This window comes from Monodelphis domestica, chromosome 5, assembly GCF_027887165.1.
Source record: "Monodelphis domestica isolate mMonDom1 chromosome 5, mMonDom1.pri, whole genome shotgun sequence".
Classification (NCBI taxonomy): domain Eukaryota; kingdom Metazoa; phylum Chordata; class Mammalia; order Didelphimorphia; family Didelphidae; genus Monodelphis; species Monodelphis domestica.
This window is the reverse complement of record NC_077231.1, coordinates 184602891-184623004: the sequence shown is the minus strand read 5'-3', so window position 1 is coordinate 184623004 and position 20114 is coordinate 184602891. Positions and strand designations below refer to the sequence as shown.

The window sequence follows — 20114 nt, the reverse complement described above, 5'->3', positions numbered from 1 at the left end:
CCCTGAATCTTGGAGAGGAAAATGATGCAGTGATTGTTTCTCATGTTAGGTTTTTAAAAAGATGTTAGGTTCAGGAGCTATGGCTTTAAAAACAAAACAAAACAAACTTACCTTGCACTTCTAATATCATTAAAGTTGAAAAGAACTTATGGCCCTATGCATATGCCACACAAACAATATAAAATAAATGAACAGTGGATTTTTTTTTACGTATACCTCTTCTAGCTAAATTCATTTAGCTCTTGTTTAAAGACACCAAATAACAATTAAACTATGAGCAGATGTCTGAATTAAAGAACTATAAAGACAAGAAATAAAAGTTCGGTACATATGGCAAGCATGTATAATATTCAGTACTTACTGAGCTGCTCCTTCCCTGAGAAGATTATCATTATTAAGCAGTAACCGAACATCTAGAAAAGAATTTAGTAAAAATATCTCATTATTTGTGTATACTTGAATAGTTTACCTAGATTATGTCTAACCATAGAAAACAATGAAACCTAGTTTGGGGTTTATTTGGGATTTTTCCCCTGAAGAAACTGACCAGAAGAGATGGATGTAATTCCTAACTGGCTCTGGAAAAAAGCAAAGAAAATTAGCCTATATGTTTTATATTCAGAACCGAATTGCAAGTAGATGCTGGAGGAATGGAAAGTATTTCCAAACAACTATTTGTCTTAGGTCACCAGAAAGATGATGTGATAATAACTCTAACAGTGAACACTTTTAAGTACTCTACCATTAAATATGACAATAGTAGCAACAATTTCACAGGTAGCCACTCAACAGAAAAGTGATCAAGAATGATACATGTAAAACCTAGTGGAATTGTTCATCGGCTATGGGAAGGGAGTGAGAAGAGGGGAGTGAAAGAACATCAAACATGTAACCATGGAAAAAGACTCAAAATTAATTAAATAAACTTAAAGAAGAAAAAAAAAGAAAAGTGATCAAACAAAGAAAAAAAGCTTCTTATTCGTTGCAGGCATTCCTTTTCCACCTCAAGAACATCACATTCATGCTACACATCCATTTAATTAATTTTTGGGTAACTATCTGCTTTGTTCTCATTTTGGTAACAGATATAGGATGTCCAAGAGCTATATCATCAAAAAGTCAGTGAATATTTCTATTAATCATCAATATAGTCTTAATTATTGTCAAACTACAGTGACAGGAGTCTAGAGACCTATATTAATTTGATTTGGCTGATTTCCTTAGAAAGATCTTAGTCTCAAATTATTTGAACTAAACAACGGAGACTTCTCATGAAAGACAATACTCTTGTCTAAATAAGTCTTCATGAATATCTTGGGGCAGAAATGAGAATTCTCTAATATAAACACAACTGGGAAATACCATTTTAGAATTTCCTTCCATCCCTGCTAACTACTGTCCTATATCTCTTCTGTTCTTTTTAGCTAAGACCATCTACAATAAATGCCTCCAATGAGGGGGTGTCCCTCCATTGGGGAATGTCTGAACAAACTGTGGTATATGATGGAATACTATTGTGCTATAAAGGAATGACGAACTGCCTGATTTCTACACAAATTGGAAAGACTTCCATGAACTGATGTGGAGTGAAATGAGTAGAACCAGGAAAACATTGTACACAGTAAATGAAACTTTGTAGAATTATCAAATGTAGTTGATTTTGCTACCAAAAGCAGTGTAATGATCCAGGACACCCCTCAGGGACTTATGAAAAAGAATACTATTCACACTGAAAGAAAGAACTATGGGAGTAGAAATGCAGGGAAAAGAAAAAAAAAACATAATGTATTGTCTGTTTATATGGGTATATGATTTGAGTTTTGTTTTTAAAAGATTATTACAAAATAAATAATATGGAAATGGGTATTGAGTGATAATACATGTATAAGCCAGTGGAATTGCCTGTCAACTCCAGGTGGAGGGAGGGGACAGAAGAGAAGAGAACATGAATCATGCAACCATGGAAAAATATTTATAAATAGATGCCTCCAATTTTCCCTCTTCTTATCTATCTTATCTTATCTATCTTATCTATCCTATTAAAATCTGTCTTCTGATCTTATATTCCACCAAAACTGCTCTCTTCAGTTATCAATAATATCTTAACTGCCAATTTCAATGGCCTTTTTGCAATCCTAATTCTCCTTGATCTTTGTGCAATCTTTGACACTATTGTTTGCCTTCTTCTAAACACTCTCTTCTCTTTAGGTCTTTTAGCTACCATTGTCTTTGCTTCTCCTTTTATCTAACAGGCTACTTCTCTTTATGTATATTATTCTCTCTCTAAGCATAGGTGCCCTTCATGGTTCTCTCCTGGGTATTCTTTTCTTTCTCTATACCTCACCAGGTGATAGCCACAGCCCCCATGGGATTTGTCGTCTCTGCTGTTAATTCTCAATTTTAGCTGGGCTGCTCCAAACTTTCTCTAAACTCCAATCTCAAGTCTCCAATCACTTTTCAGAAATCTCCAAATGAATGTCCAGTTGACATCTTAAAATGTCTGAAACTGAACTCATCTTTTCCCCTAAACTGTTTCCTACCTCCTAGCTAATCTAATTACTACAGCAGGTATTACCATTCTCTTCATTCCTAAGCCTGGAAACTCAAAAATCTTCCTCAACTTCTCACTATTGCTCACCCCACCCCCATATCCAATCTGTTGCCAAGGCCTGTTGATTTCACTTCTGTAATAGCTCTTAAATAGGCCACCTTCTCTCTTTTGACACTGTCACTGCTCTATGTACTATTGCAATAGACTGTTGATAGATTTTCTGCCTTCCCCACTCCAATCCATTTAGCTACTAACATGATTTTCCTAAATCACAGTCCCAACTATGACATCAATAAACTCCAGTGGTTTGTTATCACCTCCAGAAATTAAAATGTGGCATTTGGTATCCAAGTCTTTCATAACCTAGCTTACTCATATATTTCTAGCCTTATAACACCATACTCTGATCCAGTGACACTGGCTTCCTGGCTAGGAACAAGACACTTCATCTCTCAATTCCAGGCATTTTCTCTGAATGCCCTTCATAGTTCAACTCCCACTACTGACTTTCCTCACTTCCTTTAAGTTTCATCTAAAATCTCATATTTTACTGGAAGATTCTCCGAAACCCTCTTAATTTTGGTGACTTCTTCCTGTTATTTACTACTTATCCTGTATGTAGCATGCATGATATATATTTGTTTGGATGTTGTCTCTCTCAATAGACTATAAGCTCCTTGGGGGCAGGAGTATTTTTTTGCCTCTTTTTTAAATCCCCTGTATTTAGCAAAATAGTAGTGCATGGTACATAGTAGAAACTTAATATATGTTGAATGACTGATTGATTAAAAAATGTCTCCACTAGAGGAGACATTATAGTATACCAGGAAAGAACATAATTTGGAGTTAAGGAAACACCTGTGTTTGAATTCCATTTTTGAAACCTGAAGGTAGGTAATCATGGACAAGTCATTTAAACTTTCAGGCTCAGATATCTTATGTTTCAATTTTACCTGAAGTATCCACTTCACAGGACTGCTGTGAGGCTCAACTAGACCAGTGTAACATTAATTACTTCATAAATACTATATAAGGGGAGCCAGGTGGCCAACTAGATAGAACACCAGGCCTACAGTCAGGAAGACTCCAAGTACAAATCTGACCTCTGACTCTAGATATGTGAACCTGGACAAATCACTTAAACTCTGTCTCCATTTTCTCATCTGCAAAATAATCTGGAGGAAAAAATGGCAAGCTACTTCAGTAGCTTTACCAAGAAAATCTCAAATGGAGTCACGAAGAGTTTGAACAGCAACAAAAGAACTATATAAAAGCTAACTACTGTCATTATTAACAGCTCAAATTTCAAAAACAAAAATTATCAACAGGAAAAATAGTAGTTTATTTCACACTTTCATCTGGAAAAAAGAGACAGCAATATAATGCTTTAATAAGCTTGCTGTTTTGCTCATTAAATTAGCTAAAAAATTTTAATGGTTTATACTAGAAGAAATATGCCACAATATGAGAATAATATACTACAGCAAAAGTAAAATAGGAGAAAAACAAAGCTGGCAGACCATGGTTATACAATCCTGTAATGTCTGTTGAAGCTAATGAATTAGGTAATATTGGGATTTCTAATTTAATAAAGAGATAAATCCCAATGAATGTCTAGAAAAAATCTAGCACCAAAATGGTAGTCTCAAGGAATGCAAGGCCACTAGGCCGCTTAAGGAGAGGCAAACCAACCCAGAATGGAAAAACAGAGCAAGTTCAACCTAGTGTACTCCATCAGTATTGGGAGCTGATTGAAAGCTATGAGAGGCTATTGCACTTTACAGGCTGGACAAGAAAAGGAGCCCCCCAAAAAACTGTCAAAAACGAACAAAAAACTTGAAAGTAGAGGAAAAACAAAAACAAAACCACACTCTCATTACCATTAAAAAATATTTTTTAGCAAAACAAAGATTGTAATGCAAATAGCAGATGAAATTATATTGTGATTACTTTTTTCAAATACATAATTATTTTAGCAAATGGTTCAGGTTTAATGACTATATTTTTTCCCAAGAAAAAAATTTATTTTGTCAGTTTTGAAGACCAAATTTTTTTGAAGATTAACCTAAAAAAAAAAATCAACTTATAATAAATTTCAAATTACATCCATAGAAGTTATTACTACCCATTTCTTTTTGAACCTTTTAAAGAATATTGTAAATAATACGTGGTATAACATTTCTAAAACTGTGTTCCTCAAAACTTATCACAAGTGATAAAAGTAAACAAGAGCTCCAAGGGAAGTGTCAATACTAGTGGTATTCTCCTTTTAGAAATATCAAATGATTGATGTATCAAATAATTTATTTAAAAAAATGAAAATCTTATAACCAAATATCACAACACTAGCAAGTTTCAAAGGAAGAAAACTGGCTAAACAAGCCACTTCTTTCATTATGATCTTTTTTGCTTATAATTTTATTGTCTATATAGATGACTGCGAATATATCATCTCTTTTTTGCTTATAATTTTCCATAATCCCAAAGTATTATGCCAAGCTTTTCCTCCCAAGAAATTATGTTAATATATTTTAAAGTTATGTATGTTAATAATTTTAAATTCAAGTGTTCCACTGCCAAATTAATTTGGGAATAATTGCTACAGTATTGTTTTATATATAGTATAGTATAGTATAGTATAGTATAGTATAGTATAGTATAGTATAGTATAGTATAGTATTTAAAGCAGAAAAAAAAACCACTAAAAATTTAAAATCTCAAAAATAATCATCCTCAGCTACTTATTAATACTTCCTGGAATGGATAAAAAGATTAATAATTTTCAAAAATATATAAATGGATTTATAAATGTTACATTTTAATTTATGGATTTGTAAATGTTACATTTTAATTTTCTCCCCATAATTTTTCTAGGGCCAGGAAGGGGGTGGTGGTGGTAAATTGCTGTGCTTAAAATCCCAAACCAAACATGTTAAAATACATTTTACTTCAAAATAGACGGAAACTCCACAATACTACAGAATATGGATTATCTGCATCCTAAGGTATTTGGAATCATAATCAGGTACTAAAAATGTACTAAATAATGTACTAACTATCCTTAACTGTGAGGGAAATGTTTCTATGACATGGTCATCCAGAATTATCTTTTCAAAATACTAAATTATTTTTTCTGACCTTAAGTTGAACTCTTCAATAAAACATGATTACTACTAGTTTGTTGGGGAGAAAAAAGAACAATGACAGTGAACTAGTTGAAAGTGTAGCCTTTTTTTTAGTGATAACTTCTGTTGGAAAGAATGTTTTCTTCCTTTGGAGGCTCTTGTACAGGTTTGAACAATTAATTTGATTCTGGTTTCAACATCCATACAAAAAAGAAATGCATTTCCCATTTTTAACTAAAATATATTAGTTTTAAAACTACTTTTGTTATTACTAATAGATTTCTTGTTGAAGAATACATACCAAGAATAATCAAAAGTTTCTTTAAATAAAACAATCTAAAGTGATCTTTTGTTATAAAATAAAGGGCCAAGCCACGAAGCATTAATTAAGCATCTCCTCTTTGTGTTCCAGGCACTGTGCTAAGTACTAAGGATATTACGAAAGGAAAAAAAAGAGGGAGACTAAACATACCAGAAATATTTATTATTAAATTGCTTAGGAGACAGTTTCACAAGCATATACCTTCAATTTGTTTAATTAAATAAAAACTAAGCCATCATTCATCTCTGTATAGTTACAAAATTAAGCTAAAAAAATTCTTTGTAAGGTATGCTGTCTAAAATTAAACACAGACCTGTTATTAAGAGTATAAATCAATGTTATGTCAAGTAAGAATGTCTGGTAGAAGAAACATATTAAATGGAATCTTCCTAATCATTGATTTAAATCAGTTCCAATTTACTATCTTTTCAAAGGATAGGGTAAAGTAACAAAAATTTAACCTGAACCCCCGATTGCTTTTGTCCCCCTATACCTTTTATATGTTCTGGCTTTTCTTAATCTTCTGAATTTTATAAGTGAAATAAATTTATTATTATTTTATGCACTAAGTAAAACAGTTAGATGTAACAACCTGCTAAGGGCAGTTATTTCCTCAAGAAAGAGAAAATAGAAAGGTCTTTTGGACTTATCAAATCCCCAAAACAGATTCAATTTCATATGAATGTGCTGCAGATGACTAAAAAAAAATCTGTAATTTCTTAAAAAAATTTTTTTTACTTTATGCAGAAAAAATTATCTCAAAATTCTAAAATTCTGATTTTTTCATTATTGTAAAACAGGAAATTTGGACTTAAGCATTATACAAATAAAAAAAGAGCAGAAAATAGCATCCTATAAATTAAAATAAGCCCTAACTTTCTGGAAGCAATATGGAATCATGGATAGAGAAATGATTTTATGGCTAGGAAGACTTTTAAGTTCTGTCTCTGATACCTATCAGTTGTGAGATCCAGGGCTCTGTTCCATCCAAAGTAGTCACTTCAACTTTTCAGTACTCTAAGCAATTACTTATAAAGCTGCAAAGAAAACTGAGAGGTTCATCCACCAGATGCTGGTGACCAGGTAAATTTTATTGTTTTTCAATCCAAACAATTCATGAAGATGTCAATTAAAGTTTCAATTATATTATGTTTTAGTTTAGTAACTATACACTGGTAAAATTATGACTTACAAATTTAGTGCCCAAAGAGACCTCAGAGATTATTTAAATCAAGCCTGTGATTTTAAAGACAAGGAGACAGGCTCAGAAAGTGGAAATAAGTTATGACTAGAAATTAATAGAGTTGGGATTTGAATTCAGGACTTCTACATGCAAATCCAGTGTGCTTTCTACTACATTAGCCATTAAGTTAGCAATTAAAATACTCACCATTAAATACCTCATTAAATTCTCCTGGGGGAGCATGGATGATGAATTTTGCTGCAATGCGCACCTGAAATAGAAATGAAAATATGAAAATTTTATCACATGAAAATGCACAAGACTTTAAAATTGAACAAAAAAATACTGCCACCAAAATCTTAAAGACTCAAGTTCTATTAGAATATTCTACTGGACATGAATAGATGTATGCTATTTAGGTACATGAAAAAAAGCTAATAATGATTCAGTGACTATAAAGGGTCTGCCACAAGGTAGTGGAAGATTAAACAAGAGGGTTGAAAGAGAGGTATCAAGTCATGCAGGATACAACTGAAGCCAGAGCAGCAGCTGACAAGTTTCAGCCACAAAATAAATGGTAGGGAAAACAGCATTAATACAGATAAGAAACCATATTTCAGGTAATGTTAGACTAATAGTTATTTTCACCAATAGCAATCATTATCTTTTTAATCTGAGCATTTTTAGTAATTGATCACAATAAAATTCTATATGTGTATTTGTGAGGGCAAAAAATCAAAGAAGGCAAACAAATATCTCCCATCACATGTATACACACCAACACACCTCAGAACAATAGCTAAAGTACAATATCCAGTGGAATTTTAAGTTAATGTTTATTTGACTTCCAACAGAAATGGAATAAGAGACACAGAAATTACAGCAAACTTTTCAGTTTTAAAAACAGCCAAACCTCAAACTCCATCTAAAATTTCAACATACTATCTTAAGCTTTGCAATCTGGGCTCTGGTTTGTAAGCACTTAATAAAGGGCCTACTATGTGCCAGACACTGTAATAACCACTGGGAATCAAAAATAAGTAAAAAACCAATTCTTGTCCTCAGAAAGTTTACAAATCTAATAGAAAGGCACTGTACAACCAACTACGTACAAATGAAATACACACTGGGTAAAGTGAAAGTAATTCAGAAGGGAAGGTACTATACATTAAGGAAGCCTTAGAATTTTAGCTGAGACTTGCAGGAAGCCAGGAGGCAGTGAAGAACATTTCAGTCATAAGATTCAGTCAGAGAAAAGGAACTGATTGATGAGATGGAATGTCTTGTTCCAGCAACAGTAAACAAGGACAGCATTGCAGGGTTTTAAATACATCAAAGGGAGTAAGGTATAAGAAGACTAAAAAAGTTAAAGGGGTCAAGGTTAGGAAGGATGTTTAAAGTAAAATAGAGGTCCTAAACTAAACCATCAAGAAAAGTGAACACGCAAAAAGGAGTAAGGTACAGAACTCTCTGGCACTTAGTATAATAGTGATTGTTTTAAAGGTCCAAAGTATACACATTCCTTTAACTGTCTTAGGAAGTAAAGTCTTCGGACAAGGCTAATTTCACAAACCAATCCAGATCCAGAAATCCAATATGCCTGTGATGTTCACTGATTTGTTTAGGGCTTGGCAGTGTCTCAAAGTAGGTATGAAAAAATTTAAGTCAGAACTTTCTACAAGCCTCACCATTACTCTGTGTAATAATTCCAAGCCAAGCTCTCTTCCGAAATAGGAGACCTACAAATTGCTAGATTTACAAGTTAAACTTCAAATAGCTTTCAGAGGACAACTATAAGTAGTCTCAAAAATAAAAGAGTGGGAGGTGGGAGGGAGGGAAGGAGGTCCAAGTAAAAACCAATAGTTTTTTGCAGTTTCTATCACCATTTTATTTATTCTGGGGAACCAAAGGCTAATAGGAAGATAAACCTTTAAAATATCAAATCATTTCAGGTGGCCAGTATCCTAATTAAATTTTCTTTTGCACTTAACAGCCTTCTTCTATGTAACTTCTAATTAGATTAACTTATTTTGTTGTTTTTTTCTAGGTTACTACATCAGTTTTGCAAATGTTGGAGTAAAGCAACACCTTAAGTAACTATCAGTTAACTTGTGGATTAGGCTAGGTTGGAATGATTAAAGAATAAAATAAACTTTAGTAGTAACTTTAAAAAGGCATTACATGAGAATGTTAATATTCACTTTAAACTCTTTTTTATTAAATAATGTTTTATTACAAAGAATACGATGATTGTGTTCACATAAATTGTCCTGTAAATACTTCTGATTTTTGTAATACAAATCAGATCACACAAATTAGACCAAAGAAATTTCTAATGTAGTCAAAAGTTCACCTTTCAATAGACAACTTAAAAACCCCCAACTCCATCTTGTTATATAATCAAACCTAATACCGTTATTCCTTTTACCCAATAAATAAGATTCTTTTGTGCACACTACAAATAAAGATAAATGAAATCTTCCACATGGCTGCTTTCTCTTTGTTGACTCATCAAAAATCAACGTTACCTATAAGGTAAGATCTTAAATATTAAGTACTTTTTTATCAAGGATAAATTTTTATACTAAAAATATACCCCAAAATGTTAGAAGATACCTCTGTGGAAAAGTGTAATAATTCTATTACAAATTGCCCAAACAAAAAAAAAGATAATTCTTCTCATGAAAAAATAATCATGGGCTTCTGATGATGACAAAAATAAGAAAGTTCCTTATTCACAATCACATTTTAAAAGACGAGGTACATTATCTTCATTTATATATAGCTACCACTGACAAAATGCTTTCAGTTTTGCATGGTACTTTACATACATTTCTTCATTTGAACTATGAAATAAAGGTGTCTTTATTATCCCACTTGCAGATAAAGAAACTGGGTCTGAAAAAGGTCAAGTGATTTGCTTAATATCACACAACCAGCTAGTGTTTTGGGCAGAATTTGAATTCAGGACTTAAAAGTCTAGCTCTATCCATTGTGCCATTTAGCATCCTTTTATTTGTATATTTAACAAGTATTAAAACCACTTCCTACATATTTTAATCAATTATTAGAAATTTCTCTGAAAAGTCATTCAGGAAATATGAAATATTTCATATACTCCATTTAGAATGGGGGGAAAAATCAAGATTTCTATTTAGAATGTAATAATAAGATGATAAAACTAAAATTGATTACCATATCTCTCTAAAAACTCCAAGTTTCAATAACAACAAAATAATGATAATAGCTAGCATTTGTAAAACCCTTTAAAGTTTTGAAAGCACTCATTTCATCTCTATAACCTTGTAAAGTAAGTACTAGTATAATTTCCATTTTGCAGATGAAGAAAATGAGGTAAATTATGTAATGTATGCAAGGTCACAATGCTAGTATATGTCTGAGTTAGAAATCTAATTTAGGTCATCTGAACTCCTAAGTCCAGCATTCTATTCACTGCTACTCAGCTGCCCCTTGCAATATCAGCAGTTAGGGCTACTAAAGAAAATGAGTTGCTATGTAGAACTATTAAGATCTATATCAAAGAGAATTGAAAAAGCAATTCAATTAATTTGCAAGTATGCCAACATTACCTTCTTTTTCAACAATTGCTGACTCCTTTGATGGTGGCAATCTAGACCTAGTTCAAAAATTTCACCTATTTTCATATATATAAAGATAATTTGGTGGCCATTATTCCACCTAGATATATAAGGGCTAACTGGAGACTAAGTAAGCTATTATTCTAATTTAGGCTGGATCATGATCTAAAGGTGACTACTTTCTCTATTAATAAATTAATATTTTTACTTTCCCTTAAATCTAGATCTATACATAGTTCCTTATTTTTGTATAGTTGAATGGTGTAACAGCATGACTTGAGTGCAAACAATAACTAATCATTTTTAAAAAATTCTTTAGTTTCATTAAAAAGTTTCCAAAATCAAAGTGATTTCTTTCTTGTCTTTCATATATTAAAAAAATGCCAAGTGATGTTTAAGACATTTTAAAATAAATTTATGATGCCCTCTAAAATAGAATTTCTAAGTGTTCTCCCTCATAGTATGTCAACTGTTCAATAACATATATATATTTTAAAACCTTTACCTTCTGCCTTGGAGTCAATACTGTGTATTGGCTCCAAGGCAGAAGAGTGGTAAAGGCTAGGCAATGGGGGTCAAGTGACTTGCCGAGGGTCACACAGCTGGGAAGTGTCTGAGGCCAGATTTGAACCTAGGACCTCCTGTCTCTAGGCCTGGCTCTCAATCCACTGAGCTACCCAGCTGCCCCCTGTTCAATAATATTTATTACTTATTTTAAATTAAATTTACTAAGATGCTTACAGAATGAGGTATTCTATTTAGTTGAATTAACCAAAAATCTTTTTGCTTTAACACTTATTTAAAAATTCTACTAAACCTTATGTCAAATTTCTGACTTTTAAAGTAGAATATAAGTAATATAATTTAAAAACTTCTTATCTTCAATGGTTCTCAAAGTGTAATCCAAGGATTTCTAATCATCCCCAAGAACCTTTTAGGGGAGGCCCATGAGGTCAAAACGATTTTCATATTAGTAAGCTATTATTTGCCTTAATTATTATTTATATATATATATATAATATATCTATAACAATAAATAATTAATTAAAATACTCCTCCCTTTTCCAATTATATATCTGTGTAAATGAAGTTTTCTTTTATCAATTTCAACCAAAAAATATTACCAGGACAGATTCTATGCAGATGTAGATACCGGAATCCAAGTGTCTTCTATTAAGCCAGACATAAAAGATATTTCCAAAAATATTCCACTCTCCTCATTAATATTTTTATTTGGGAAAAGTTTTTTTTAATTAAAATATTACTGATGTTACTATGTAATGGTTTACTATGGTTTTTTTTTTTTAATGAATTAATAAACATTTTAACAAGTAGTTTTATTTTCTATTTGTGGACATAACCAACATAAAAAAAAAGGTAAAGGAGTCCTGAAAAAGTTTGAGAATTGCTAAATGAATTATTGCAGGTCTCATAATTAGTTTCCCTATCTCAAGTCTCTCACTACTTGATAAGAGTCACTGATTCAAATCCAGCTTCAGCTGTGTGATCCTATAATTACACTTCAGTTCTCTCAATTTCAGTTGCCTCATATGTAAAACAGGGATGATAAAGCACCTACCTCCCAGGATTTTCGTGAAGATAAAGATACATTTGTAAAGCACCTTATAAACTATAAAGTATTATATAAATGTTAGCTATTTCTATTACACATTGGACAAAGTAATTTTCCTTAAGCTGAGATTTGACCAAGTAACTTTCCTATTCAGTTTCCCATTCACTGAGACAAAACATAAACTGTTTAGTTTTAAAATCCTATAATACAATCTGGTTCCAACTCATCTTTCCAACTTCATTGTCAATACTTTCCCTTTCCTATAGGGCATTCCATCTCTGGCCAATTTCCACAAATATGGAATACTGTATAATTCTTCCTTACTGCTCACTTGCAGTCCTTAAAAGTTGCCCCCATTAAGCTACTGCTCTTTCCTCCAAAGAACGTTGTTTTTCAATACGTTGTATATACTGGCATTTACTCATTTTATATATTTTCTGTTTATACTTACTTATGTACTTGTTTCGTTCATTAGAATGAGAACAGGGTTTCCTTCTTTGTACTTGTGCCCCCAGTGCCTGTCATATTGGAGACCCTTAATGAATACCTGTTGATTGATGCTTGCTCAGTTTTTTACTCTATATGTATTTTTCTCCTAATAATCAGTGCCTAGTACCTGAGAACAAAATTGAAGTTCAAATTTGGTAAAAAATTTAGTCAGTAATAGTAATTATTAGTTATTAAGTTTAACTTCATAAAATTCACCTTCTTAAATCCCAAAGCTATCCTTGTCAGCAAATTATCACACAGAACTCATTTATGAGGCCATACCTAAGGTACAAAGTTTAGGGCATTGCCTAGCACAGAGTAGGCATTTAATAAGTATTTATTTACTGATTAGGTCAGACTACCTCTTATGGAAGACAATGGGGTCCAGTTGGTACAAATGGGGAACCAATTAAGAGAGTTCACTAAACAAAAATACAAAATTTATTTAAGCCTAGTACCCTTTCCTCCACAAACTAATTATTTATTTAATTTCAATTTCACTTAAAATACATATTTACTGAAATTAAATTGTATATGTAGAAAAAACAATTATATTATTTATATTGTTATTCTGATGGTGATGAAATTATGGTACAATTATTATGTTTCTAACAATCGATGAATTCTCTACCACACTTAATTTTAAAAGAAATTCTAGATTTCTAACCCTTTTGCTTTTATGAAGTCACTGCTTTCAAAATCCTCAAAAACTCTCAATGTTTTATCTTGGGAAGAGAAAAAGAATCAGGTTTTTCTCTATAATTCTACCACTTCTGACATTTTTAATACTTGTGAAGCAAAGAACGTTAACTGAAACATCATGTTAATATACTTTAAAAAGTTATCTATATCTATACATGAGACAACACCAACATTTTGGTGATTACAAAATAGAAATATATTTTTTTTAATTTTATATAATAAAAGGGATTCATATTCTGTCTCACTATCACATTACTTGCATCCTTAAGATATAATCACATCTTTATAATTATTTTGTATTGAACAAAGAAAAAGAAAACATTTTCTATAAACCTTTTAAGAATTTTAACTAGCCTAAAGAACTAAAATGAAACAATTTTCCTTCAACAAAATAAGCAGCAGATAGAGGGAAAAATGAAATTAACAACTACAAAGCCATCTTTAGGACTATTTAAAGTAATTTATTTCAATATATCTCTAATATGGTTAAGACAACACAGTATATTCTTCTCGAAGATTCTTTGCATCCTTCCTCAAAAGGCTATGGTATATAACCTTCAGAATGAGCTATTTTTAAAAACATATCTGTCTATTCACAAACTAGAATTCTTCAAATTGTATAATTTATTGGTGCCACAATCTCTCAATAACTTAGCTGATAGTTTTCATGAACTAGAAATTTCAATTCATCATTCTGAGGGTTAAGTCATCTGGCCAATCCTTCATCAGACCAGCTAATTATACAACAGTTCTAATTTTTCTGAGATTTTATGGATCAGTGCCTTTCCCTTCATCATTATTGCAATTCAGCTCTACACAACCAGTAAAATCATTTCACTGTGAGTCTTATGTATTTTAGAGCCCAAATATGAATTAACATTTTTACCTGCTATTTAAAAACGTATCTTTGATCACAACAGATGTTCACTTATAATATTAACTGCAACTGAAGGCAACTGTAAAATCATTTAGTTAAAATCATTTAGTTCCCAGCCAGTATATTATTTCAGAGTGAATACAGTCATCTATCTTTCAAGAAGTCAACAGACAGTGCCCTAACCTGGTCACACTTCCTCATCTTCCCTATTTGAATGCAAAGAATTTAGATAGTGGATACTTTGGTTCTGTCCTTTTCTCTCCAATGCTGATAGCATGGAAAAGTTGTTGTTCCTTCTTGGGATCATTTATTCATTTAATAAACACAAATAATACAACTACTATATAGAAGAACCTTGAAAATGTGACATTAAAAGGTACTTAGACTAAAAAAAAAACAGGCTTATTTAATAATAAACAGAGTAAAAAAATCATGAAATCAAGTTGGATTCTTTGCATTTTTAACTGTGGTAAATGTGAATTCAACTTTTTGTTTGTTTCTGTTCATATGTATTATGAAAAAAAAAGAATTTAAAAAAATATCACACATTTTTCCTGTTTCTAATACTATGTGGCCCAACGGGAACTCCTTAAAATAAGTTCTGGGCTTCCAATTAAAAAGAGGTTCTTAATCTCTGGTTTAAGTAAGTTTAAGGTCAGAATCAAGGTTGAGAGAGAATGAACCAAGAATACTGACACTTGCCATTTAAAAATGTATGTCACAATACATTTTATGATTGATTTTCAATTTCTGAAATGCTTTAATTTTGGAAAAATTAATATGTAAAAATAGAAGCTGAATTTATTTTTTTCATGTTTTGGTCTTTATTTTAAGGATTTTCCTCTATTATATACTCTAAAGATAAAAAAAAAGAATAGCTTCTAACTTCTCAACTACCTAATAACAAAAAGTTTAAAAAAAGGAACAGCTTTTAGCCTAAAATTTTTGTGCTGAACATTTTACACTGATTAATAGTTCCAGAAGACTAAAAAAACAACACATTAATCTTGTGAAAATTCATGATAAAAGCAGAAAAAAGGAACACTTGGACTTTGTGTTATAAATGAATTTTAAAAGGCATTATCTGTCACTGAAGTGACAACTATTAGGCTAAAAAATATATCTATCAGTGCATTATTTAGATCACGGCTTTTAAAAGGGCTAAATGTTTATGAAACATAATAAAAACACATGAAACCCTATACTGTCTGACATTCTACACAGTAAATTCTTGAAGGACAATTAAAGACAACTATTGTGTATATGTGTGTGCTTGTGTGCACATGCACATCCTGTGGCAGCTGTGGTGTAGAATAAATATGAATTTTGGAATTAAAAATCACTTAATCTGAGGTGCATGTTAATCATTTTTAAAACAGAGATGACAATATTTACACTGTCTCATATATGGTTAAGAGGTTCAAGAAAGATAACAAATACAATGTAAGCTATTATTAATTACTGTATTTATCACCCATTCTTACCTATATAATATACCTCTCAGAGGAGATCCACTCTCTCTCACTCACCTACCCATGTATTTTTTCCATATTCTTTTTCCTAGTCTTCTCATCTTTTCTTCCTTTCTATTTTCAATGGACCTTTCCTCTCTTGATTGCTTCTTCTTTTTCACTCACTTTTTTCTTCCTCTTCCTTATTTTTTTTCCTTCTGCAGGTTTATTTCTACCACAATAGTAAGATATCATCTATTAACATAAGAAATGACTTCATATATACATGTACTATAGTTAAAAGTCAATAAACACTTTTAAAAGTGTTTCAGTATCAGTATGTTAAAGACTTTTTCTTCTGGTGAACATAAGATACACTGAGTTTTTAACATGAGGTGAGGGCCCCCCAAAAGGTGCCTATACATATCTTCAAGGGTTCCACAAACTTACTTCACGGTAAACATGGTGGCAGCATAAACGTAGAACTCTTCCTCTCCTCGTTGCCTACTGATATATACTACCTCAAAAGGCCCAAAAAAACAAATTCATATGAACGAAGGGCCTCCACAGTAGAACACAGCATTGAAGGTATGTGGGATTTGGGCATTTCCACACTATAAAGGGGTGAAATAGCTTCCAACAAAACACAAGCTGATCAACCTTTCCCCTACCCCCACCCCCACACAGAGCCAAGTGTGCTAGAATCAGTAAGCAAGGGGCATAGTGATGGCAAACAGTGCCCAGGAAAAACAATTTCCCAACACCAAGACGAACAAGAAGAAGGCATTGACCCTGGATAATTTTTATGGAGGAAGAATTCAGTTTACAGAGGAAATAGAAGAGGGCAAATAAATGCATTCATCTTCTCTTTGAACAGTAGAATGCAGAAGACTATGAGTTTGATAGATGGAAGAGAGGATTTGTAAAGGACATTGGGTAAACTCTTATAAAGAAGGTAGGAGAAGTCCAAGGGAGAGATGGGCAGAATATGACAGCTGTGTCTTGACCTTTGGGATATGTAAAAATGGAGACTTGAATCCAGGACTTCAATCCCCAGAAGTCCTTACTCCACTTCCCCAGAATGCTTTGTAATCTCACTGAATTCTCACCTGGGCCGAGAGCAAATTATTATTTAAAGGAGTTCTCCGCCTACTGAGGCTCTCTTTTCTACTTCCACTTCGGAGCAGACCCGTCTCTCATGATGTCAGTGAAATTGAATTGGGCCTCTAGGCCCACCTAGCACGTGCCTTTCTTACTTGTATTTTCTAATATATAATACTCCTTGCAGAGAGAAACTAATTTCTACCTGCCCCAGCTTCCCCCCAAAATTTTAATCTTTACAGATACCTGGTTCACATTATTCTGATCCCTTGCTGAGATTGCCAGCACTGCCAAGACTATGTTAGGGGTTTCTGTAACCATCCAGCTGCAAGGTATAAGAAACCCAATGTTCATGTGCACTCTCTTGAAAACAAAACAAAACAAAAAACAAAACCCTTACCTTCCATCATAGAATCAATATTGTGTATTGGTTCTAAAGCAGAAGAGCAGCTTGGCAACGGGTGTTAAAGCAACCTGTCCAGGATCACACAGCTAGGAAGTGTCTGGGGTCATATTGGATCCCAGGCCCTCCAGTCTCTAGGTCTGGCTTTCAATCTACTAAGCCATCTACATGCCCCCCCCCCTAAAAATTAAAAATGAATATGCAATAATTTTAAATATTATATTTTAAGAGATTTATTAATAATCACTAGAAGTAACAAAATAAAACCACGTGCCCATGGTTAAGTCACCTGTTCAAAAAGCCCACTCCATCACAGTCCCCGATAGGAAGCAAAGAAAGCAAGACCAGGAACCCCACACAATATCCAACATATCTCCCTGTATACGTCACTCTATAAGGACAGGTAGTCAGAGGGCTCCTGGGAAATGCTATTTTTAGGGTAACAGATTTCCAATTACATACCTCCATGCTCAATGTTCTCAAGCTATGGTGAACTTCTTAATACCTTTCAATAAATAACAGCTTAAAAGACAGGAACTCCCAACTGGAGTTCAAAAATTAAACAGCTAGAAGACATGAAAAGCAGGATAGGCCAAACCGAAAAGGAAAATCAAAAGATTATAGGGGAAAAACAGTCTTTAAAGACCTGAACTGGGCAACTGAAAGCCAATGATCTCACAAAACTGACTGACAAAATAGAAGGAAACATGAAATGTCTCATTCAGAAAATGAATTATTTGGGAAACATTTTGAGAAAAAACAACTTGAGAATCATTGGTCTACCTGAAAACCCAGAAATAAACAGAAATCTTCAAATCATAGTACAAGAAATTATCCAAGAAAACTGCCCTGATGTTCTTAAACAAGAGGGCAAAATAGACATTGAAAGAGTTCATAGAACACCCTCTACACTAAATCCTCAAAAGACAACCCCCAGGAATGTAATTACCAAACTTAAGAGCTTCCAAGCTAAATAAATCTTTGAAGGAGAGGGATGATAATCTAAGATGGAAAAAAAATCATAATAAAAGGTAGACTGATTTTGTACAAATAAATTACAACAAAAAAGCAACAAAATAGATAAGAAAACAAGCATATAAAAAAGTATAACCTAAGCAACAGGTTAAACAGAACTGCACAGATGTGAGAAACACAAACATAAATGCCATCAAGAAACAAAGAAGTTAAGATCATAAAGATTACCAATTTGATGAGCAGCTATTGGGAAGAAATTCAGGTGGAAGACTAATTTGGGCCAAATTCTATCACTAGATTATTTGCTTGTATTTTGGGGTAAAATCTGATTTTTCTAAACATAAGCTTCTTTCTTTTATTACCTAGCCAATTCTTGTATATAACATCACACTAATACTGTTGTAATTATCTTGTTTGTAATTTAGAGTGCTCTATTAATATTCCATTAGCTCTATTAGTGTCCTATTAGAACACTGTTTTCCCAGACATGATTTTTTAAAATGTTTACTGGAGGCTTTGAGATTCTATATTTTCTTAGGAATTATCTGTATATCTCAATTTTTAAAAATTAAGTCAATGGGAAAGCACTGACAAATTTTCATTTTACATACAGCTATTAAATTCATTTTAAATTTATGAATCAAAGGAACATGTACATTAACTGGATTATTTTGAAAAATATCGATAAGCACTTCTATAGCACTATAAAATTTACAAAATGATTTGCATACATTATTTTACCCTTAAAACAACCCTGTAATATAAGTACTACAGTTATTATCCCCATTTTATAAATGAGAAAACAAATTCTGAGAGTTGAAGTGACTTGGAGTCACTGAGCTGGTAAAAATCAGATTTGAGGTCAGGCCTTTCTTGATTCTTAAATCACATGCTGTTTCCACTATCCCACAACAGTGCCTTTCTACAAGCATCTCTTTAAAGGATTATTTTAGACAGGAGTTAACATAAATAATTAGACTGAATGCAGATTGCTAATTTTCAAAGACAGCAAATTTAATAAAATATATACTTAACATTAAATTACATAAATTATGATTTAATTTTTCTTTGATGATGCAGGAGGTGTTTCTGGATACTCTACCCTTTTTAAGCTCATGATTATAAACTTATTCTATGTTATAAAATATAGGGAATTTCATGGGTTGCCCCAATGAGATCCACAGTTAATCTAAAAAGATTAGCTTATCAGGAAAAATGAACTAGATGAATGCATGGGCAACTCCTTGAGTTAATAATCCATTAGTACCTCTATCTTAGGCAATGTAGATGAATAATGAACTAGGCCAAGCAGAAGAGCAATTATGGAGAATGACACCCTCATTTCAATGATTCCAAACTGTTCCCTGATACAAAATCTCATCTTTTTAAAAAAACCAACATTTTTGTGTTGTTATAAAGGATATAAATAATGGTAGTCATTTATTAAGCACCAAAATATGCCAGGCAATGGCCAACAGTCTAGGCTAGGTGCTTAAAACACACACACACACACACACACACACACACACACACACACACACACACACACACAAAAAGAGAAATAGCTCCTGTCCACAAGGACCTCATATTCCATATAAGGAGACAACATGAGGATATAAAAATATATATAGGAGCCAAGTCAACAATCATTTATTAAGTGCTTTATTATGTGCAGTCACTGTCTGAGTTAGATGTGAGGTGATAAGGACCTGCACAGTATTGGTGGTGACAGTGTTAGAGGAAAGAAAAGGTGGCATATAAAG

The 20114-nt window shown here is 32.5% G+C and overlaps 1 protein-coding gene across 1 annotated transcript in view; it reads right to left on the bottom strand.

Moving 5' to 3' along the window:
* CAPZA2 (capping actin protein of muscle Z-line subunit alpha 2) overlaps positions 1-20114 on the bottom strand; it is a 50781-nt gene that overhangs the window by 18169 nt on the left and 12498 nt on the right. The window contains 2 exon segments of the mRNA NM_001168689.1: positions 362-413; positions 7389-7452. Coding sequence (NP_001162160.1) covers positions 362-413; positions 7389-7452 — 116 coding nt within the window.